The sequence below is a fragment of the Dipodomys spectabilis genome, unplaced genomic scaffold (assembly GCF_019054845.1).
Source record: "Dipodomys spectabilis isolate Male_0828 unplaced genomic scaffold, ASM1905484v1 ptg000263l, whole genome shotgun sequence".
NCBI classification, from domain to species: domain Eukaryota; kingdom Metazoa; phylum Chordata; class Mammalia; order Rodentia; family Heteromyidae; genus Dipodomys; species Dipodomys spectabilis.
Genome location: NW_024870940.1, coordinates 3,894,397 through 3,918,475, shown reverse-complemented (window position 1 = coordinate 3,918,475; position 24,079 = coordinate 3,894,397). Strand labels below are relative to the sequence as shown.

Sequence of the window (24,079 nt, the reverse complement as noted above, 5' to 3'; positions counted from 1 at the left end):
GAAAACATAGCTTTTATATCTTCTGCTCTTGCGTCTTCTTCATTTATACCTTTAAAATTTTTCATATTGATTTATATACTTATACTAACATGATAGGACATGGGTTAAAACTCTGAACTTCAGAAAATGTCCCAGCCCCAATAGCTCATAGTATTGTGATGCTGGGTGAACTCACAAGTTTCCTATGGTTTGGAGGTGGCCCAGTGGTCCAGTGCCTGTCTAGTAAGCACAGGTCCTGAGTACCACCAAAAAAAAAAAAGGTTCAAGTTACTTATGTTTGTTTTATCTGCGAAGTTAATAGACAACAGAAAATGATTGGTACGTCCAATTGTTTTATGTTTGTGTGCGTCTGTTCATTCATGTGCATGATTATAAGAAACCATATGTATGTATGTATATGAATATCGATGACTTTATTACTAACTATAACAACACTATCTTGAAATTTTTCATAAAAATGTTGTTTTGTTTATTCAGCATATATCACACTACAAACACTATTTTCAAACCCAGAAACTCTTAATCAACCTAAGATATTTACATTTTAGGCCTATTTATTGAATTATCAGAGCAAGAATGTCTGTAAGTAGCTAAATTTACAATTACTGCTTCTCTAGAATGAATTCACTGAGGATCCAGCACAGAATTAAGGTGTAACTTAGAACACAGCCAGAAAATGAAAAGCAGTACATTAAAAAAACAAAGCTCGCATACACTGAAAGCTGAGTAGTGGACGTACAGACAAGATGGAGAGCCCGCAGGGCCGGCCCGGCCGCAGTACTCACTGGTGTAGGTGAGCTGGAAGCCCTGGGCCGTGTCTGAGCCATTGGTGTTGAACTCCAGCCACAGGTGGTTGGAGGTGCTGGTGAGAACCTGCCCCAGCAGCTCGGTCTTCGTGAAGGCTCCCAGCAGGCGGGATGAGCTGTCTTTTCCGTCATAAACCTAGGCAAAGTTCACAGCATGAGTCCCCCATTTTCCCAGACTGTATTCCTCAGGTGCAATTTTAGCTTTAAGGAGAGACTTCATTCAGTACTTATACAGCTAGTACCATGACAAGCTGATAGCCAGGTGCCAGTGGCTCACACCTGTAATCCTAGCTACTCAGGAGACTGACATCTGAGGATCACAGTTCAAAGCCAGCCTGGGAAGAAATGTCCGTGAGATTCTTATCTACAATAAGCCACTAGAACACTGCAAGTGGTGCTGTGGCTCAAAGTGGTAGAGTGCTAGTCTTGGGCAAAAGAGCTCAGGGACAGCACCCAGGCCCTGAGTTCAAAGATAAAACAAAACAAAACAAAACAACAACAACAAAAACAAGGAAAAGCACAAGCAGATGACAGTGATAAATAGCCTATTGTACTATTTGTGGTTCTTCTTTTTTTTTTTAACTTTTTTCTTTGGTTTCTTCCCTTTGTCCATGTTTTTGATTTCGGAACACTTTGTCTTGTATGTAAGTTTGTCTGATTTGGAGAGGGTCAAAGGGTGAATTAATTCATCAGTGATACTCATTAGACACTGTGTTGGAAATGAACTATGGAACTTGCCGGGAGGAGGAGGGTTGGGAGGGGAAACCTGGGAGAAATTGAGGGAGCGGTGACACTGTTCAAAAGAAAACGTGCTCATTACCTGATTTATGCAACTGCCACCCCTCTGTAATCACCTTTACAACAAAATTTCCTAAAAATTAAAAAGAAATACAAAGGGAAAACAAAAGGTAAGATGGTTCAAGGTGTGGCCTGACTGACCACGGAGGGAAAGCGAGGTAACTGTGCTCGTCCAAGAGCGGAGGCTGAGCCCACGGTGCGCTGTGCAGCCTGACTGACCACGGAGGGAAAGCGAGGTAACTGTGCTCGTCCAAGAGCGGAGGCTGAGCCCACGGTGCGCTGTGCAGCCTGACTGACCACGGAGGGAAAGGGAGGTAACTGTGCTCGTCCAAGAGCGGAGGCTGAGCCCACGGTGCGCTGTGCAGCCTGACTGACCACGGAGGGAAAGGGAGGTAACTGTGCTCGTCCGAGAGCGGAGGCTGAGCCCACGGTGCGCTGTGCAGAGCGTCTGCTATCATCGGCCCGCCGGTGTAGCACAAGGACTTACTGTCTGCACTGCAAACCCTCTTCTGTCGTCCCACATTTGTGCAAGTATAGGAGTTGTGTGGGGGATGCGGGAACTGCCGCTGCCGTTCTGTTCCTGTGAAGGGCTGGCACTCTACCACTTGAGCTACCCCTCAATTCTGACTTTTTGTTGGTTATTTGGAGACAAGAGTTTCTCCATTCTGACTGCCTGGATTTGTTTTGAACTAAGATTCTCAGATCTCAGCCTCCTGAGAAGCTAGGATTCCTGGTGTGAGCCACTGGCACTGGGCCAACTTGAAACACTTTTAACAAACAGCTATTAATCAGCATATTCAACAAATATCTGACTAAAAGACATTCAGACATTTTACATGAGCAATAGTTTCCTTGCAATTAACTGCTATAAAGAAAAAATGTTGTTTTTTCTCTTTTTTACATTCTGTTTTAATAAGCATACTTGAGCTACATGTAATCAAAACTGAACATAATTTTCATCCTTCCATTTCAGTAGTATTTATTGGTGTATATTTGATGTGGTCATTTCAATCATTTGCTTACCCTGGGAATAGTTAGATTTTTAGTGAAAGCTTGCTTTAAAGACTTACTGACATAACTTGGCAGCGATCAAATAAGTCAGAAAATTTTTACGTATGACCTAACTTTATAATTGCTTTAGATTAGTGAGAATATGCTGGTTCTCTGACTGAAGGCTGTTCTTAATTATAGCCTTTCATGCTGTCAGTGTGAGCTTTCAAATAACTATTAGTGAAAGAAAAACTAGAATAAGAAAACCTCCACTGAATTATGACACCGAAAACTGTCAAGATTGGACTGAGGAGGAATAAGACAGTACCCTGGGCATCTCCCCTGACCAGCCAGGTCACTTCTAACGATGCTCAGCACATGTGCTGGAAGGGCACCCCGAGTCTCCCTGTTACTGTCCAGCTGTCTTCATGGGGTCTAGACTTTTCTGTGAGCTGAGCAAAGCACCGTGTAAGTCACCGTGTGAGACCCTGTGGGGTCACTGTGTGAGTCACTGTGTGAGTCACTGTGTGAGGCAGTGTGTGAGTCACTGTGTGAGTCACTGTGTGAGTCAGTGTGTGAGTCAGTGTGTGAGTCAGTGTGTGAGTCACTGTGTGAGGCAGTGTGTGAGTCAGTGTGTGAGTCAGTGTGTGAGTCAGTGTGTGAGTCAGTGTGTGAGTCAGTGTGTGAGGCAGTGTGTGAGTCACTGTGTGAGTCACTGTGTGAGTCACTGTGTGAATCAATGTGAGTCACTGTGTGAGTCACTGTGTGAGTCTGTGTGAGTCAGTGTGTTAGTCACTGTGTGAGTCAGTGTGTGAGTCACCATGTGAGTCAGTGTGTGTCAGTGTGTGAGTCACTGTGTGAGTCACTGTGTGAGCCACCGTGTGAATCAGTGTGTGAGCCACCGTGTGAATCAGTGTGTGAGTCACCATGTGAGCTAGTGTGGGAGTTACTGTGTGAGTCAGTGTGTGAGTCACTGTGTGAGTCACTGTGTGAATCAGTGTGAGTCACCGTGTGAGTCAGTGTGTGAGTCACCATGTGAGCTAGTGTGGGAGTCACTGTGTGAGTCACTGTGTGAATCAGTGTGAGTCACCGTGTGAGTCAGTGTGTGAGTCACCGTGAGCCACCTTGTGAGTCATTGTGTGGGTCACTGTATGACTCAGTGTGAGTCACCGTGTGAGCCACTGTGTGAGTCACGGTGTGAGTCAGTGTATAAGCCACCGTGTGAGTCACTGTGTGAGTCAGTGTATGAGTGACCATGAGCCACCTCATGAGTCATTGAGTCACTGTATGACTCAGTGTGAGTCACTGTGTGAGCCACCGTGTGAGTCACTGTGTGAGCCACCGTGTGAGTCAGTGTGTGAGTCAGTGTGTGAGTCACCTTGTGAGTCATTGTGTGAGTCACTGTATGACTCAGTGTGTGTCACCGTGTGAGTCACTGTGTGAGCTGATGTGTGAGTCAATGTGCAAGCCACACAGACATAAATGTAAGTGATAATGGCTCTTTCTGTGCTCTAATTGGCCTCCTGACCAAGGCGATTTGGGTGTACCAGAAGAGTGACAGCCTTCTCAGCCTTTGCTGCTCCATGTATTTCTTGGTAACTGTTCTGAGGCTCCGCTCACTGATGTTCACTTCTCAGCTGCTAGGTTCTGGCAAGGCTCTGCTGTCTTGAAATAGTCCCAAGGGTGTGGACCTGCATGAGCAGCCTGGGGTTCGGGATGCTCTCACTGGCATAGTTACATGGGGTGTAGGGTTCAATGAGGAGCCCTCCGGGTTGGACGTGCTCTGACTGGATTGGGGATTTTGGAAATTAGGCAAGATCTGGGTGACCTGCTGTTGATGGTGAGTTACCGCTCTGGCCTTCCTTCTCTGAACATCCCTGCCTTGTATTCTCATGACAGTGCTGGACTTCTGCTCGAATGACTCGCAAGTCCTTCTGGCTCTAGAATGAGTGAAGTCAGGATATTGAAACGACTGGGTTCTGAGACCCAGGTTTTTAAATAAATTGCCATTATATGCATAACAACAGTAACATCTGCAATGTCATGTCTACTAATTCTCCAAAACCTCAAAATGGTCAAAACTGTTTCATGCTTCTAAACCCAGGAGAGCCAAGTCTGGAACACACTAACATGGTGCTCAAGTTACATGCCTGTGAATATTAGATCTAGACTCAAACATAGATTTCTAAGTCCACAGAGAATCTTCTGAATGACACCCCATTATATCATCCTAAATCACTTGTATAAATACACAGGAATAAATTATACATAAATACATAATGATATATCAGCACATGTGTGTGTAGACAGGTAGCTAGAGGCTAGCGTGAATTGGTAGATGGAGACAGATGATAGATGGACAGAGAGATATAGATACAGAGGTAGGTAAGTCAGTAGATAGGTAAGAAAGATGACAGGTTAGTAAATGGATACACACGTAGACACCTACATAGGTACATGTGTGCACACACACACAGAGATTGTGACAGCCGGATGGATGGCAGCCCCCTTGCTGGCAGATGCGGGTCTCTGTGAGGACGCTCACCTTGAGCACGTCCCCTTCGGACAGCTGGAAGCTGTGCGCGCTGAGGCGGATGCCCTGGCCGGCGTCTGTCTCTATCTTATAGATGCACTCGTGGTTGTTATCGTAATTGGATGGGAAATTTGGAGACAGTAATGTTCCTTCGTTTCCTCGGACACGTGCTCCACATTCAGCTAAAGCCAAGAGGACATTAAAAGAGAGGATTCATACGTGGAATTACGGCTGCAGGCGGATTAAAGCTTACCCATCGTGAGTGCCCTCTCCTCTGCCAGTGTCGTCTGCTATCGACGCAGCTTTTAAAAAGCAGGCTAGTGACCTCCCCTTTGCCTTGCCACCACACGGTGCCCGTTCCCTCGTTCCCACATTGTCCTTACTTATCTAACAGAACGACCTTGGACTACAAGGGAGCTGCACACTATCGCGTAGAGAGCTCCAGAATGAAACAGGTGGCTCCTGCCTGCCTTCCTGGGTAGTCACCCCGCCTCTCCCGGCCTCCTGCCAGCGGAGGCCACAACTTCCCGCTGCACTGAGGTCGTTTCCCTACCCGTGTGTGTGTGTGTGTGTGTGTGTGTGTGTGTGTGTGTGGATCGGGAAGCATGTGTCATAACGGGAAGCATGTGTCATAACAAGAATCCGATCACAGGCAAACAGGCCACTGCCCTGTCAGCAATGCGCCACAGCACCCAGGTCCCCAGGCTGTGTCTCGGGAGGAACCGGCATTCAGTCACACCCCATGTTCCTTGCTCCGTTTACAGAGCCAGCAGCGGGTGAAAGCAGGTCTCTACTTCTGAATTCCCACCGAATGCAGTTCAAGGCAAACATGATGGTAAATACAACTCCTTCCTGTTGACCCTGAGTAAGCTCCAGACTCTCCGCTTCTGTGAAGAGCACCCCGGCTCTGCAATCCCACCAGTGATAGTCTTTTGATAATCTACTTAATATTACCTTAAGGCAAATTAAGACCACTTTCCTGAATCAGAACAATTTTTTCCGTTAAAAAAATCCTGAAATTGTCAGTCATTCAAACTGTTCTGTTCCTGGGAGTTTTGCAACGGAACTAAACTAACTAAAATTAAAGGAGCGAGTGTAGGATTGGTTCATTCGGCCTGCGGAGCTGCACGTGAGGTTTCACACCCCCCGCTTCACCATCACTGGTGGTGCCTGACCTGAGGAGGGTACAGCTCTCCGGGACCCTGGCTGCCAAGGCACAGTCCAAGCCCCAACGCGCGGCCTACGAACATTCATCCATACCCGGGGTTAAGGCGGGTCCTTCCATCAGGGATGCGAACGCAATGCCTGCCAGATGGTAGGACAGTAAGGGATTTATGCTCTCTCTGCTTAATACTTAGGCTCAACTCAGCTGCAAGAACTCATGTCTGGACTACACAGAGACTGTACCACCTCCTGTGTCACCGAGATTCCTAGGAGCTAAGATGTGTGGCTGCGGCTATTCAGTTTGGGGGTGACTACTGTGGAATTTTGAGAAAAGCGTGAGCCAGATAAAATGGCATTTACAAGGAGAGGGAGTGGAGAGAGCACACCACAGTGTTCAGTGAACGTCCTAGAAAAGCTGAGGGGCTGGGGAGAACAAAGGGTAACACTGCCTTGAACGCAGACGGGGACAGACAGAAAATCCTCTCGTGCCACACGGAACTCGCTGTGGAGCGTGAGGTTTGGGAGCCTGTGAGAAGAAATATGACTCCCATGGTAGCTGGCAAAGTGGAGGTTTGTTAACTCAGGCAGGTTGGCTCTGAGGATAAAGTTGATGTAAAAGATAAAACAAAAGGACGCATTCTACTCATAAACGGACACGTTGTAGCCCTTTACACAGCCATGTGAAGACTGCATATGTACAGGTATCTATTTTAAGACATAATATTCATTTACATGGCTGCAGGAGTGGGAAGCACAGAAACTAGCCAAAGCAAGAAGAACAGGAAGAGTTGCTACAACAAAGCAAATGGAGGCCACCCGTGCAGCCAGGTTACACGGGGTCAGACTCTGAGCAGCACAAGAGCCCGCCCACAGTGTGGGGGGAGAAGGGGGGAGGCCCCAGGCCCCTGACCAGCCCTGGTGGGTGGGAGGGAGCCCACAGTGTGCGGGGAGAAGGGGGAAGGGCCCAGGCCCCTGACCAGCTCCTGGTGGGTGGGAGGGAGCCCACAGGTCGGGGGCGGGGGGAGAAGGGGGAAGGGTCCAGGCCCCTGACCAGCCCTGGTGGGTGGGAGGGAGCCCACAGGTCGGGGGGGGGGGAGAAGGGGGGAGGGCCCAGGCCCCTGACCAGCCCTGGTAGGTGGGAGGGAGCCCACAGTGTGGGGGGAGAAGGGGGAAGGGCCCAGGCCCCTGACCAGCTCCTGGTGGGTGGGAGGGAGCCCACAGGTCGGGGGCGGGGGGAGAAGGGGGAAGGGTCCAGGCCCCTGACCAGCCCTGGTGGGTGGGAGGGAGTCCACAGGCGGGGGGGGGAAGGGGGGAGGGCCCAGGCCCCTGACCAGCGCCTGGTGGGTGGGAGGGAGCCCAGAGTGTAGGGGGGAAGAAGGGGGGAGGACCCAGGCCCCTGAACAGCTCCTGGTGGGTGGAAGGGAGCCCACAGGTCGGGGGGGCAAAAGGGGGAAGGGCCCAGGCCCCTCCTGGTGGGTGGGAGGGAGCCCACAGGTCTCATAATGGAAGCCAGAGGCCCACTGCCCTTGAACTCCCTCACTAAGCCTCAAGAACAGGGAGCAGGCAACCTCTGCCTGGAATAGATAAGTTCTACCCAGAACAGACAAGCTCCACCCAGAACAGACAAGCTCCACCCAGGACAGGCAAGCTCCACCCAGAACAGACAAGCTCCACCCAGGACAGACAAGCTCCACCCAGAACAGACAAGCTCCACCCAGGACAGAAAAGCTCCACCCAGAACAGACAAGCTGTACCCAGGACAGACAAGTTCTACCCAGGACAGACAAGCTCCACCCAGGACAGACAAGCTCCACCCAGGACAGACAAGCTCCACCCAGAACAGACAAGCTCCACCCAGAACAGACAAGCTCCACCCAGAACAGACAAGCTGTACCCAGAACAGACAAGCTGTACCCAGAACAGACAAGCTCCACCCAGAACAGACAAGCTCCACCCAGAACAGACAAGTTCCACCCAGGACAGACAAGCTCCACCCAGAAAAGACAAGCTCCACCCAGGACAGACAAGCTCCACCCAGAACAGACAGGCTGTACCCAGAACAGACAAGCTGTACCCAGGACAGACAAGTTCCACCCAGGACAAACAAGTTCCACCCAGGACAGACAAGCTCCACCCAGAACAGACAAGCTCCACCCAGAACAGACAAGCTGTACCCAGAACAGACAAACTCCACCCAGGACAGACAAGTTCCACCCAGGACAGACAAGTTCCACCCAGGACAGACAAGCTCCACCCAGAACAGACAAGCTCCACCCAGAACAGACAAACTGTACCCAGGACAGACAAGCTCCACCCAGAACAGTCAAGCTGTACCCAGGACAGACAAGCTCCACCCAGAAAAGACAAACTCCACCCAGAACAGACAAGCTCTACCCAGAACAGACAAGTTCCAACCAGAACAGACACGCTGTACCCAGAACAGACAAGCTGTACCCAGGACAGACAAGTTCCACCCAGGACAGACAAGTTCCACCCAGGACAGACAAGCTCCACCCAGAATAGACAAGGTCCACCCAGAACAGACAAGCTCCACCCAGGACAGACAAGCTGTACCCAGAACAGACAAGCTGTACCCAGGACAGACAAGTTCCACCCAGGACAGACAAGTTCCACCCAGGACAGACAAGTTCCACCCAGGACAGACAAGCTGTACCCAGAACAGACAAGCTGTACCCAGAACAGACAAACTCCGCCCAGAACAGACAAGCTCCACCTAGAACAGACAAGCTCCACCCAGAACAGACAAGCTCCACCCAGGACAGAAAAGCTCCACCCAGAACAGACAAGCTGTACCCAGAACAGACAAGCTCCACCCAGAACAGACAAGCTCCACCCAGGACAGACAAGCTCCACCCAGAACAGACAAGCTCCACCCAGGACAGACAAGCTCCACCCAGGACAGACAAGCTCCACCCAGAACAGACAAGCTCCACCCAGAACAGACAAGCTCCACCCAGAACAGACAAGCTGTACCCAGACAGGCAGGTTCTATCTGGAACCAGTGAGCTCTAGGTTCAAGGGTGTGCAAACCCAGGCCACAGGAGAGCAGATCAGGCTCACAACCAAAGGCCTGGGCGTAAAGGACGACCCTGACCACTAGGCAGGCTCCACCCTCCCGAGCCAGAGCAGACCCTGGCTCTGATTACAACGGGAGGCTTTACTCCAAAAGAATCCCATGATGCACCTGCATAAGCACACTTGGTGCACACTGGCACACACCTGGGTTCAGGCTTCTTCACAGAACTTTGGGCTGCTGTGAACTTATTTATAGAGGAGATAACTCCAGCCCCACCTGCCTCCTGCTCAGCCTCCACCTGGTCCAGCCCCCCTGGCCCGGCCTCCTGCTCAGCCTCCTCCTGTCCCAGCCCCGCCTGCCTCCTCACCAGCCTGCCCGGCCCATGGATGAATGAAATGAAAGCGTGTGGCCACCTACCCACACACCTTGGCAGAGGTGCGCTCCACACACGGCGGCCCCCGCCCAGGCAGGTCAGCCTGGTGGCCCCTTCCAAGCGGTACCCGGGGAAGCAGGAGAAGGTCAGTGCGTCGCCCACGCCGAAGTGGAAGCCGATCCTGCGGCTGAAGGCGGGGACGCCGGGGTCGTCGCAGGGCTCCAGGTCGTACTCTGTGCGGGGAGAGCAGGAGGGATACGCTCAGCCACACGGACACGCGGGCACAGACACCTGGACCGCAGGCCCCGGCCCGGCCAACCTCAGAGACGCTGCAAGGGACGTCCCCGCAGGCACGGCCCTCCGCCGACCCTCCCGGCCGCCTGGCTGCTCTGTGCGCGGCCTCATGGGTGCCACCCGAGACAGAGACGGAGTGGAGGGCTCGCTCGGCTCGGAGCTCCGTGCTCAGCAGCGCGGTTTTCAACGCCAGCCCGGTTTTCATGTGGTGAAATGTCCCACGCGCATTTTCAGGAAGAAGAACGTGGAGGGCTGAGAGGCTGGCACGGGCACCTGGGTCTGCTGTGCTTTCCTGGTCCCTCCCGGGCTCTGGGCCACGCGGGGCCGGCAGCACTGCGGGGTCAGCGTCCACCCTGGCCTGCGGGCGACCTGAGAAGGGGCAGCGGCCCTGTGTGCGCTCCTCTTCCCACGCTTCCTTCCCCGGCTGCTCCCGGGGCTGCCCCAGACACCCGTTCTACGCGGACCATGTGACAGGGAGCCGGGGGGGGGGGGGGGGAGACAGGAAGGGGAGGACGCTGCAGGGTCCCTGGAAGAGATCACGCAGAGCGGGGAGGGGCTGGACCCCGGGAGGGCGCGAGGTCATGTGGAGAGCGAGGGCCGCCCAGAAAGCCTTGCCTGCGCCCCTCCGTTTGCCCCTGGACTCCCAGTGCTCCACCGCGGGCTGACCGTCAGGGACTCTCAGTGCTCCACCGCAGGCTGACCATGGGCGTCTGGAGCCTGTCATGCATGTCTGCCGTCCTTGCTGCTCTGACTACCTGCTTGTCCAGCGGCGTCTCTTCAAACGTGTGCACAATTCCACACGCATCCATTTGCGGCACCCAGCGAGCCCTGGAGGCCGGCTCCAGGCTGCCCTTGTCCCGCTGTGCGTTTGGGGGAGCGTGCCCGGGGCCTCGCTCATGTTCACCCTGAACTGGCCGCTCTGGAAATGCACCCACAGCCTTGATTTTATTTTCACGTGAGCTAGAGAGTGAAAATGTAAACAGTGCCGCTTCATGGAACTCACAACTACGTGCTGAAAACCTGTCTGTCCTACACACACGCTCAGTCTAGGAAATGCTACCGTGAGTGTGTTTTACTCCAGCATGGTTTCTCTTCTATCTTGTTGATACCATTTCCCTAAGGATTGATTTATCCTGCCAATTAAACTCACATCTTTTTGCTGTCATGTTTTGTGTGTGTGTGTGTGTGTGTGTGTGTGTGTGTGTGTGTGTGTGACAATCGAAAGCTCTCACAGGAGGAGACAATAATTTGCTATTCTTTTTTTTTTTAAAATTACTCATCTCCATTGGTCGGTCACTTGCACACACAGATCGGGAAAAGGAAGCCAAGGCTCACTGCTCACTGTGTGCCCAGAGCTACAGGACTGAGAGCAGAGGGGGTGACAGTGACAAAAACCACGGAAGCCCACTCCGGCGGCCTAGGCACTGCCCTCCCGGGGGAAATCCCAGCCGCACTCACTCTGCACCAGATGAAGGGAGGAGCAGGGAGGAGCAGAGCCTAGGATTTTCACCACGGAGCTAATTGAGAGCCAGCTGGGAGAGGAAGCAGGGAGGGATTTAGGGATTACTGTCAAGATTTAAGCCTTTGATACATTAAGTGGCCAATTCCACCATTACTGCTGATTGATAGTAAATTTTCAAGAAATCAAGTCTTCTGAGCCAGAAGCTCCATATATACAGAGAAACAGAAGGGCGGAAACATTAACGTCAATCTCAAGTAAGGGACCCGGTCAGAATGAAGAGAAAAGCTTCTAAGGAATATTTTTCAAGACAATCTGTCATTTCAAACAAGACGAGCACACAGTGTTCTGTAACTGATTACGTTCCTGTTATCTAAGATTTAGGACTGGAGCTGGCAGTTAAGAGAAATGGTGGCAGACACAAGCCCTTCTATGGAGAGTGCTGTTTGGTCCTCACAAACTGTGAGATCTAATCCGACCGCTGCCACTGGGTGCTAGTAAGGAACCTGTCATTGGCAGGACTTCAGACGTACAAGGTGTCCCGGGAGACTGCACCCCTGCCCGTCCAGCACCAATTCAGTTACACCAGAGCCGTGAAGAACGGCACGGAGGTGTGTGCTGGGCGCAGACCCAGGTCAGGGCTGGAGTCTGAGGCCCCTTCCCCGCCTGTGGTCCTGGGCAGCGGACACTGTGGAGACAGAAGCCAGGAGCCCAGGCAGCGCGTGGCTCGTGCTCACTGACGGGGCTGGGCGTCCGCACGCTTGCCCCGCAGCCGTCTTCTCCTCTATCGGGACAGGTCAGGGCCACCGCCATGGGACGCCCCCAGGTCGCAACGCACGCCTTGGAACCAACGCCCGCACACCACGCATCCCACACGAATGCGTCCACACGCTGTGCCTGCTCCCGTGACTCCGGTGTGGACCGTTTCACACAAGTACACTTACAGTAACCGCGGAAGCTCATCCTCTGTGTGCTCTCCTAGGTGCTCATGTGTGCTGCTTGTGCGCCAGGCTGTCCCAATGCGGTCACGCATTGGTGCATGTCTTGTGTTCTCATGCGAGCTGCCATGTGCGCAGTTGTGTGTGCTGTTGTGCTCCTGTGTGCACGCTCCTGTGTGCTCTCATGGGTGTCAGTGCACGCTTATGTGGGATTGTGTGTTGTCACATGCTTCATGTGTGTTCAGATGTGCTCTCGTGTGTACTTGTGTTTGCTTATGTCTGTGCTGTCGTGTCCTGTGTGCTGTTACATGTACTGTCACATGTGTGCTCTGCTTGTGCTTTTCCATCCTGAGAGGCTTTTTACACAAGAGTGTGTCTATAGCATGAAAACCTCAGTCACCAGGTGGCAGGTGGCTCTGAGCGTGTCCACTGGTGCACAGGCCCTGAGCATGCTCACTGTGCACAGGCCCTGAGCATGCTCACTGTGCACAGGCCCATGAGTGCACTTGCCCTGAGCATGCTCACTGTGCACAGGCCCTGAGCATGCTCACTGTGCACAGGCCCTGAACGTGTCCACTGGTGCACAGGCCCTGAGCGTGCTCACTGTGCACAGGCCCATGAGTGCACTTGCCCTGAGCATGCTCACTGTGCACAGGCCCTGAGCATGCTCACTATGCACAGGCCCTGAGCATGCTCACTGTGCACAGGCCCTGAGCATGCTCACTGTGCACAGGCCCTGAGCATGCTCACTGTGCACAGGCCCTGAGCATGCTCACTGTGCACAGGCCCTGAGCATGCTCACTGTGCACAGGCCCTGAGCATGCTCACTGTGCACAGGCCCATGAGTGCACTTGCCCTGAGCATGCTCACTGTGCACAGGCCCTGAGCATGCTCACTGTGCACAGGCCCTGAGCGTGCTCACCGTGCACAGGCCCTGAGCGTGCTCACTGTGCACAGACCCTGAGCATGCTCACTGTGCACAGGCCCTGAGCGTGTCCACTGGTGCACAGGCCCTGAGCATGCTCACTGTGCACAGGCCCTGAGCATGCTCACTGTGCACAGGCCCTGAGCGTGTCCACTGGTGCACAGGCCCTGAGCATGCTCACTGTGCACAGACCCTGAGCGTGTCCACTGGTGCACAGGCCCTGAGCATGCTCACTGTGCACAGGCCCTGAACATGCTCACTGTGCACAGGCTCATGAGTGCACAGGCCCTGAGCGTGCTCACTGTGCACAGACCCTGAGCATGTTCACTGTGCACAGGCCCTGAGCGTGCTCACTGTGCACAGGCCCTGAGCGTGCTCACTGTGCACAGACCCTGAGCATGCTCACTGTGCACAGGCCCTGAGCGTGCTCACTGTGCACAGGCCCTGAGCGTGCTCACTGTGCACAGGCCCTGAGCGTGCTCACTGTGCACAGGCTCATGAGTGCACAGGCCCTGAGCATGCTCACTGTGCACAGGCCCTGAGCATGCTCACTGTGCACAGACCCTGAGCGTGCTCATTGTGCACAGGCCCTGAGCGTGCTCACTGTGCATAGGCCCCTGAGCGTGCTCACTGTGCATAGGCCCCTGAGCGTGCTCACTGTGCACAGGCCCATGAGTGCACAGGCCCTGAGCGTGCTCACTGTGCACAGGCCCTGAGCGTGCCCACTGTGCACAGACCCTGAGCGTGCTCACTGTGCACAGGCCCTGAGCGTGCTCACTGTGCATAGGCCCCTGAGCGTGCTCACTGTGCATAGGCCCCTGAGCGTGCTCACTGTGCATAGGCCCCTGAGCGTGCTCACTGTGCACAGGCCCATGAGTGCACAGGCCCTGAGCGTGCTCACTGTGCACAGACCCTGAGCGTGCTCATTGTGCACAGGCCCTGAGCATGCTCACTGTGCACAGGCCCTGAGCGTGCCCATCGGTGCACAGGACTTCCTCAGCATGGGCAGACCAGAGGAGAAATGAGGCAGAAGTGTTTTCCAGGAAATGCAGTTTTATTTATAATTCTTCAAGTGTGAGAATTATAAAATACTGCAAGGCACCATGACATGCATGTGGCCAGAAGATACCCTAGCAAGCCATGTCACGGGGCTCAGACTCCTGCACCCCACAGCTTGGAAATCTACCTGCAATCTCACAAACACACACATACAGAAAAAGAGAGAGAGAGAGAGAGAGAGAGAGCGCAAGTGAGCAAGAGAGAGAGCGAGCGAGAGAGCCCGCAGGATTATTACAAGAGGAACAGCATAAAGGAACGGCATACCTGAAAACGTGATGTTGAACCCCTCGTAGGAGATGGAGAAGTCTGAGATGAACCGAAGCTGGGCTGTGAAGTTCCCAAACAACCCCGCCTTGATGGTGTGCGGTAGGACGGAGCCAGTGAGCCTGGCCACGGGTGCGGAGAAGCTCCCGTCCTCTGTGATGAGCAAGTAGTCGTGGGAGCTCTCCAGGTGGAAGGTGTGGAAGACCATCTGCACTCCTGAGGAGCGGGAGAGGGCAGACCGGTGAACACCTGCGTGGCAGGGCCACACCTCCTCTGGCCTGGAGCTCACCGTGCTCCATCAGCCGCCCTAGCACCGGGATTACAGGCATGCGCCACCAACCCCCGTCCAATGTCTACAATCGATGTTTTCTGCATAGGATTCAAGTTTTCCTATTCGTGGCTCTCCTTGCCAGTGCCCTGAGGGGATGGGTATCATTCGGCAAGATGCCATTATTAGATGATACGTCTGTGACTGCTTGTTACCATACTGGGTTACTTGAAACTCAAGGCAAGCACCGATTTATCATAGAAATTAATATTTAGGTGGCTGCTTCTTTTCTCTCTTATTCAGTGTTTGTGTGTTCTCTTACTGGTGCCTGGCTCCTTATCATTACACCTGATTTCCAAGTTTTTTAAAGTTTTTTTTAAACTTCCAAGTGTATAACAGCCTATACTCAGCAAGTTATCTGATAGAGAACCAATGAAGGAATCTACTTGTGCTTGTAGCTCCAATGATACACAGACACATCCCTTCCCCGACCCCGCTTAAGACAGCAGTGAAAAGTGAGTGCAGCCGAGGACATGGGTCTTGCCTCTGGGCTGCACATTTCCTTCACTGGGGTGAGCGAGCTTATTTACGATTCTGTGAGAGAGAGACCGGCGTCGCCATCCTACCCTTTCCATGAGAGACTTCAATGGTCCACGTGCAGTTGAGGGAGTTTGGGTAGAAGTCTGGAAATCCAGGAGAAAGGACGGTCCCGCTCTTCCCGTGGATGTAGCCGCCGCACAGAGCTGAAATCGCAAGCGGCAGAGTGAGCATTTCATGGCGATTGTGAGGACAGCATACGTTTGTAAAGGAACTGATACCAGAGGGGTGCTTGAATCCAAACTGGGCTGTTCTTTTTTCCCGGTAATTCTTCTCTGTGGGCATACGTGCAGGTTTCTGTGTGAGGACACAGCTTTGAACACCTCCTGAGAATAAATCCCCATGGAATAAACCAGAACCTGTGCGGGAATCATCCGAACGCATCTGCTGTGTGGACCCCAGCCCTCCTGGGCCGCTGCCCCTCCCGGCAGAGCTATATTGAGACGCCATGCCTCTAAACAACATGCTCTTATCTTCCAAACTCAGAGCACCATTGGAGCAAGAGAAAAGTAAGTGTCATGTCTAATGATCCCAGGAGGGAAGGAGTGAGAGGGAGCGGTATGTTGTACGTTTAAGGTCTGTAAATGAATGTGCATGCACAAACACACACCTAAGCTACATGTGTCGGGTATTCTGTGGGATTTCAACACCATACTCAATGTGTCAGTGGGGGTAACTGGCATACTCTTCACCTCGCACATTATTATTCCTTGGGCTTGAGAACAATGAAACTCCCTCCTGCTGTCTATGGTGAGAAACTGAAATTAGTTATTCACGCCAGTAGTTCTATTGTGCCACGGAGCCACGGAAGCCGCCCACCCCTGTCCGAGTGCACCCTGGATTGTCGCCGTCCCCCTCTGGGCTCTGTGGGATCAACTCTGTGGCATGTAGAATGTGAACTATGTGTCACAGTGGACATCAATGTGGAGATTCCTCCAACCAGATCTAGAAGCACCGTCAGGTTCCAGCAAGCCCGGTGTCGGCTCACGGCCAAGGAATGGAGTGTGTGTGCGGGGGGAGGTCAGGCTGCCACATGTGTTGTGGAAGTGTTCGCCATGGCCAGCGCGTGGAAACAGGCAGATGGACAGAGAATGCGTGACCGCTCGCCCGCCCGCCCGCCCGCTGTGAGGCCTCCCGGCTGGGAAGCATGACACCCTGCGGGCCGCAGCGGCGTGGTCCAGCCCACGGTGCTGAGCGCTGAGTACAGAAACCCGGCACTCGTTCACATCCAGCCCTGCCAGCTCCATGAGCCGCGCTGAGCTGTGTGCCCCGGCCTTTCACATTTCTCTTATTCTGGAAATGGAAACGGTGACACAGTTTGCCCTGTGGACGGCCTCTGCAGACACAGCTCTGTGGAGCACTAGCAACAGTGTGAAGAAGCGCTGGAAACACAACACCTTACTAGTCCTGTCAGCCCTGGTTAACTGGGCTCTGACAAGGGAAGAGCCTGAAGGAACTGACTGCCTGTGCTCTCATTTGTACTCGTCAGGAGTAAAATACCGAGGTGACCTGGCTGATGCTTTCCTTTCCTTCCCTGTCTTAAGTACTTGAGAGCTTTGTGGTGAATGCAAGAACCGAACTGAAAAGCAATCAGAACCTGGAGCCAGCTCCGTGGAAGGACTTCCCACAGTGCCACGCCAGCAGAAGCCAGTCCCTCACCACACCCTGCGGCCTCTTCCCACCATCCTCTGATTTCTCTGTACAACTTCTCTGCACAAATGTCCTTACACTCCCTTTCTGAACTAGACAATATGAGCATATCATTCAACAAGTCACACCTGGACCAACGTGTTCTCATTAGTGAGAAGACTTTAGGATTTGGAAAAGGTACCTGCACAAATAACACTTGCAAGTGAAGTTGGCAATGCCATAGGAGGCGGCCTGCCTTGCCTTACAGTCTAGCCAAGAATCTGGAGGAGCGGGTGCTTCTTGGACACACAAAACGAAGGGGAGTCGTGCACAAAAAAGCACAAAAGAAATTTGGAAATGGTGTCCTGAATAGGTTCACAATGTCTCATGAGGTGCACGCATCTTAAATGCTCAGAGATGACATTTCACTGTGGAAGAAAGTGATCTTAGCAGGTGGCTTGAAGTTTATCCATCCAGTAAATAATGGGTGGGAACCAAGTGCTCCTCAGTCACTCCCTGGCTGCATGAGGCGAAGCTGGGCCGAGCTGGCCCGGAGTGCAGGCAGGAGTGAGCAGGCGCTCAGGCCAGCCTGCAGAGAGAGGTCTACAGAGAGGCCGCTGGGGGAGAAGATGGGGTTGAGAACACGCAGGCCAGGCCAGCATGGGGGGGCCTGCCCAGAAGGGGGTCTGGTGTGGGGGTGAGGGGAGAGTCTGGCACACCATGTGCATAGGGCCTGGGAGAGCGTGGGCTGTCTGGGTGGGCTGGTGTTTCTGGGGTGGTCAGGAGCTACCTCGGGCTCATCTGGTCACCAGCGGGTTCCGTGGGGCACAGGGGGTGCAGAGGCTAGGGCGAGCATCAGTGGTGCTGGGATGGGGTCAGAACACTGGGAGATGGAGGGCAGCGTGGGCAGAGCCTGACCCTGGCTGGGCCCACGGGCTGAGGAGACTGGGGAAGGAGGGGGCGGGGTGAGGGCCGGGGTGAGGGGATGGTGTGGGGGATGTGGAGGGGGGGTGGGGTGGGGTGTGGAGAGGGGGTGGGGCGTGGAGAGGGGGGTGTGGAGAGGGGTGGGGTGGGGTGTGGAGAGGGGGTGTGGAGAGGGGGTGTGGGGCGTGGAGAGGGGGTGGGGTGGGGTGTGGAGAGGGGGTGGGGCGTGGAGAGTAGGGGGATGTGGAGGGGGGGTGGGGTGGGGTGTGGAGAGGGGGTGGGGCGTGGAGAGGGGGGTGTGGAGAGGGGGTGGGGTGGGGTGTGGAGAGGGGGTGGGGCGTGGAGAGGGGGGTGTGGAGAGGGGGTGGGGTGGGGACGTGGAGAGGGGGTGGGGGGTGTGGAGAGGGGTGGGGTGGGGACGTGGAGAGGGGGTGGGGGGTGTGGAGAGGGGGTGGGGTGGGGCGTGGAGAGGGGGTGGGGCGTGGAGAGTAGGGGGGTGTGGAGAGGAGGTGGGGTGGGGCGTGGAGAGGGGGTGGGGGGTGTGGAGAGGGGGTGGGGTGGGGCTGTGGAGAGGGGGTGGGGTGGGGCCGTGGAGAGGGGGTGTGGGGCGTGGAGAGGGGGGTGTGGAGAGGGGGTGGGGTGGGGCATGGAGAGTAGGGGGATGTGGAGAGGGGGTGGGGGTGGGGCGTGGAGAGGGGGGGTGTGGAGAGGGGGTGGGGTGGGGCGTGGAGAGGGGGTGGGGTGGGGCGTGGAGAGGGGGTGGGGTGGGGCGTGGAGAGGGGGTGGGGTGGGGTGTGGAGAGGGGGTGTGGGGCGTGGAGAGGGGGTGGGGTGGGGCTGTGGAGAGGGGGTGGGGTGGGGTGTGGAGAGGGGGTGGGGTGGGGGCGTGGAGAGTAGGGGGATGTGGAGAGGGGGTGGGGTGGGGTGTGGAGAGGGGGTGGGGTGGGGGCGTGGAGAGGGGGTGGGGTGGGGGTGTGGAGGGGAGTGAGGGGGGTGTGGAGGGGAGTGAGGGGGGCATGGAGAGGGGGGGGTGGGGCTGTGGAGAGGGGGTGGGGTGGGGCCGTGGAGAGGGGGTGGGGTGGGGCGTGGAGAGGGGGTGGGGTGGGGGCATGGACAGGGGCCGACACCCGTGAGAGGGCTGCATGCGGACACTGCCCTCTGGCCCATCGCGGCCCCAGAGGTCCTGGGTGGCCACACGGGCCTGCCCTTCCCTGCACACTGGAGACACGTGAGGGCGTGTCCTCTGACACGTGGGTGCAGGTGCCGCCCAGGCTGTCACTCATCAGGAAGGTTTTGAATAAAAACAACCTCAGAGAGCCCACGTTTTAAGGAAAAGGACATTTGATACAAAGAGAACTAAGTTTAAAATCAGGAGGAGGGGAGGGGAGGGGAGAGGAGGGGAGGGGAGGAGGCTGGACTTCCTTTCAGTGTTGGGGTGGGTCTTGGTTAGGTCCCGACTCGCGGGCCGGCCTGGTTTCCACGCGGCCACAAATGCAGCTGCATATAATTTGAGTGCCATGAGTCTATTCCTTCATGCTGTGTGGATGCTCTCCTGGGTGACAGAAGAGCACAGTGAAATTCTGCTCTTCCTTCCCTGGGGCTGTAGTTTTTGCCACTCACTTTTCTATTTTCACTCCCTGCCCTTCGCCTAGGATGCAGACGCCCCTGTCAAGGATTCCTGGAAGGGAGGGTCACAGTGCCACCGTGGCTCCCGTTCTGGGCGTCACCGTGGCTCTTCTGCTTGGGCCTTGACTTGACGCCTTTGGTGCCCCCAGCCCTTCACTCAGCACGATTAGTGGAGGACTGGGGTAGCTTCCAAGACTCTCCACCCGGCCTCCATCTCCCTCCTCCCGTCTCCTCCCACAACTCACAGGGAGAGATTCATCTTGACTTGGGTCCTTTCAGGACACCAGAGTGTAGCTTTCTTTGATTTCTCTTTTCTTAGTCAATTTTCCTGTGTCTAATTAAGCACTTGCTTCATCGTGTGGTTTTTTTTAATGTCTTTCCTCGCCTCATACTGATAGAATATAACATCGTAGCTGTGTGGCTACCAATAAACATTTACTTGTAGAAAGAACAGCTCAAAAATGTTTATTTAACAGAAGAAATGCAAAGCGTTCTTTGCATTTGTTCCCTACCAAATAAAGGGGAGAAATGTACTATAAAATTTCTTTATTTCTTCATTTCTTGGGTGACTAATGCCTAATGATGGAAACTGCACCATGCACTGTGGAGGAAGTGCCAGACGTATGGACAGGGTTTACCTTCTTCATGTTCACATAAAATACTATAGTTAATTCCATTTTTTAAGTTATGCATTTTAGAGGTTTAAATACCCTCTTGATGAATGGGTTTGTCACAGTGAAAACCCAGGAGAGGCCAGAATGATTTAAAATGAAAATATTCTCTGTGACGAACAGAGGTCCTCACATCAGCCTGTAAAAATCTCCTGAAATCTGAAGCAAGACCAACCATTTTCAGCACAGATTCATCATTCTTCTAAAGATGCTCGGCTACAGCAAAGCACACGCTGACATCAGACGGCACAAGAGGATGCGAGGTTAACACGTGTTTGTGCCAAACCACACCAGGGGCCCCATACCACCCCAGGGGCCCCATACCACCCCAGGGGCCCCATACCACACCAGGGGCCCCATACCACCCCCCAGGAAGCTCTGTCTCAATGGCTGCTGGGTTCTGTTGAGTTATCCCTGCCCAAGCCCTGCTCCACGCAAGCTATTTCTATCATTACTTCAAAGGGTTTAATGAACAGCCCTATAACGTCCGGAAAGAATCCCTACAGACTGGAAAACGACAGAAAATGAAAAGTATGTGTACTACATATCTTCCATTTATATTTAATTTCCGTATTTTATACAGAAAGGATATTATTCTGTGGTTCTATCTATAGCCCCAAAGGTAGGGTTTTGGCGAAGATTACAAATGATTGTGTGTGTGTGAGTGTGTGTGTGTGAGTGTGTGTGTAAGACTGAGCCCTCTGGAGCCACAGCAGTCAGTGGATGATTCGTGTGTGTGTGAGTGTGTGTGTGTGAGTGTGTGTGTAAGACTGAGCCCTCCGGAGCCACAGCAGTCAGTGGATGATTCGTGTGTGTGTGAGTGTGTATGTGTGTGTGTGTAAGACTGAGCCCTCCGGAGCCACAGCAGTCAGTGGATGATTCGTGTGTGTGTGAGTGTGTGTGTGAGTGTGTGTGTACGACTGAGCTCTCCGGAGCCACAGTAGTCGGGATGATTCGTGTGTGAGTGTGTGTGTGTGAGTGTGTGTGTAAGACTGAGCCCTCCGGAGCCACAGCACTCGGGGAAGGTTCGTGTGGGATGGCAGGGCAGAGCTGTAAGGTCGCGAGGTCTGCACAGAGACGCACAGAGGCCCCCAGGAAGCTGTGCCCAGCGGGAGCGTTCTAGAAGTGGACCGACTCGGAGGGCAGAAGCGGGCAGATGAGAGGGCGGAAGAGGGGTGAGCCCTCCGTCCGCGGACGCGGGCCGGCGGCGGGCCGACCTGGCATGTGATGCCCACGGCAGCCCGGAGCCCAGCCCGAGCCTGTGCCGTCCAGAGGGGCGGCAGCGGTGTGTCCTCCATTGCTTAGCTCGCAGGGGGCAAGAGGCGCGTGGGTCTTCAGGGAGGACTCACACGCAGGCTCTCCTTGCACCCCTCGGCCCAGGGCGGCCAGTGTCCCACGGTGCCCCTCCAGGGCGGCCAGTGCCCCACGGTGCCCCCCCAGGGCGGCCAGTGCCCCACGGTGCCCCCCCCAGGGCGGCCAGTGCCCCATGGTGTCCCCCCCAGGGCGGCCAGTGCCCCACGGTGTCCCCCCCAGGGCGGCCAGTGCCCCACGGTGCCCCCCCCAGGGCGGCCAGTGCCCCACGGTGCCCCCCCCAGGGCGGCCAGTGCCCCACGGTGCCCCCCCAGGGCGGGCCAGTGCCCCACGGTGAACCCCCCAGGGCGGCCAGTGCCCCACGGTGCCCCCCCCAGGCGGGCCAGTGCCCCACGGTGCCCCTCCCAGGCGGGCCAGTGCCCCATGGTGCCCCCCCCCCCAGGGCGGCCAGTGCCCCACGGTGTCCCCCCCCAGGGCGGCCAGTGCCCCACGGTGTCCCCCCCAGGGCGGGCCAGTGCCCCACGGTGTCCCCCCCCAGGGCGGCCAGTGCCCCACGGTGCCCCCCCAGGGCGGCCAGTGCCCCATGGTGCCCCCCCCAGGGCGGCCAGTGCCCCACGGTGCCCCTCCCAGGCGGGCCAGTGCCCCACGGTGAACCCCCCAGGGCGGCCAGTGCCCCACGGTGTCCCCCCCCGGGCGGCCAGTGCCCCACGATGTCGCCCCTCCAGGGCGGCCAGTGCCCCATGGTGCCCTCCCAGGGCGGCCAGTGCCCCACGGTGTCCCCCCAGGTGGGCCAGTGCCCCATGGTGCCCCCCCCAGGGCGGCCAGTGCCCCACGGTGTCCCCCCAGGGCGGCCAGTGCCCCACGGTGCCCCCCCCAGGGCGGGCCAGTGCCCCACGGTGCCCCCCCAGGGCGGCCAGTGCCCCACGGTGCCCCCCCCAGGGCGGCCAGTGCCCCACGGTGTCCCCCCAGGGCGGCCAGTGCCCCACGGTGTCCCCCCAGGTGGGCCAGTGCCCCATGGTGCCCCCCCCAGGGCGGCCAGTGCCCCACGGTGCCCCCCCAGGGCGGCCAGTGCCCCACGGTGCCCCCCCCAGGCGGGCCGGTGCCCCACGGTGTCCCCCCCCCGGGCGGCCAGTGCCCCACGGTGTCCCCCCCCCCCGGGCGGCCAGTGCCCCACGCTGTCCCCCCCAGGCGGGCCGGTGCCCCACGGTGTCCCCCCAGGGCGGCCAGTGCCCCACGGTGTCCCCCCCAGGCGGGCCGGTGCCCCACGGTGTCCCCCCAGGGCGGCCAGTGCCCCACGGTGCCCCCCCAGGCGGGCCAGTGCCCCACGGTGCCCCCCCAGGGCGAGCCAGTGCCCCACGGTGTCCCTCACCCCCCCCCCGGGCGGGCCGGTGCCCCACGGTGAACCCCCCAGGGCGGCCAGTGCCCCACGGTGTCCCCCCCCCCCCCCCCCCCCCCGGCGGGCCGGTGCCCCAAGGTGCCCCGCTACCCCCCGTGGTCCCGCCCCCGCTCCGGTTCGTCCACTCACCATCGCAGCTGGGCAGGGCGTGGCTGCACTGGGTGCGTGCCCCGCCCTCCTACCCCCTGGTCCCGCCCCCTGCTCCGGCTCGTCCACTCACCGTCGCAGCTGGGCAGGACGTGGCTGCACTGGGTGCGTGCCCCGCCCTCCTACCCCCGTGGTCCCGCCCCCCGCTCCGGCTCGTCCACTCACCGTCGCAGCTGGGCAGGGCGTGGCTGCACTGGGTGCGTGCCCCGCCCTCCACCCCCGTGGTCCCGCCCCCGCTCCGGTTCATCCACTCACCGTCGCAGCTGGGCAGGGCGTGGCTGCACTGGGTGCGTGCCCCGCCCTCCTACCCCTGTGGTCCCGCCCCCCGCTCCGGCTCGTCCACTCACCGTCGCAGCTGGGCAGGGCGTGGCTCCACTGGTGGCTCTGCTCGCACAGCAGGGGCTCGTCGTCGCTCAGCGTGTACCCCGGCTCACAGCCGAAGGTCACCGTGGCGCCGATGCCGAAGTCGCTGCCCTGCCGACGGCCGTTCACGGGGATGCCGGGGTCCAGGCAGGAGTCGGACTCCAGGGTCACGCCTGCGGGCAGAGGGACCCGGTAACCACGCGTGCAACACCAAGACCAGGTCTGCGTCCCGCAAGCGGCCGTCCCCAGGCCAGGGGCTGTCACAGCGCGGGCTGTGACCCGACGCCCGGCGAGCACGCCGGGGTGACCCCGGCTCTGACCTCTGCTTCTTACCGCTGGGACCCAGCGCACTGCTCTGCCGAATCCAAAGGTGCCCGTTCTCTCGATCGCTCCCCACACCTGCTGCTCATGGGAGTGCTCTGTTAGACTCTGGCCTTCGTGTGGCGATTTTCACGTTTGTACACACGCGCCCAGCCACGCACACAGGCAATGGAGTCCGGCCTCACAC

General features: G+C 56.4%; 1 protein-coding gene across 1 annotated transcript in view; it reads right to left on the bottom strand.

Annotated features, from left to right (window-relative positions):
• Positions 1–24,079, bottom strand: part of LOC122125287 (CUB and sushi domain-containing protein 1-like) — a gene marked incomplete at its 3' end in the record, with an annotated part of 693,202 nt that overhangs the window by 24,113 nt on the left and 645,010 nt on the right. Inside the window, exons 20-25 of the mRNA XM_042699884.1 lie at positions 23,556–23,744; positions 15,535–15,651; positions 14,641–14,856; positions 9,746–9,934; positions 5,140–5,309; positions 786–942 (exon numbers count right to left, since the gene is read on the bottom strand). Of these exons, the coding sequence (XP_042555818.1) occupies positions 786–942; positions 5,140–5,309; positions 9,746–9,934; positions 14,641–14,856; positions 15,535–15,651; positions 23,556–23,744 (1,038 nt within the window). The remainder of the gene's footprint in view (positions 1–785; positions 943–5,139; positions 5,310–9,745; positions 9,935–14,640; positions 14,857–15,534; positions 15,652–23,555; positions 23,745–24,079) is intronic.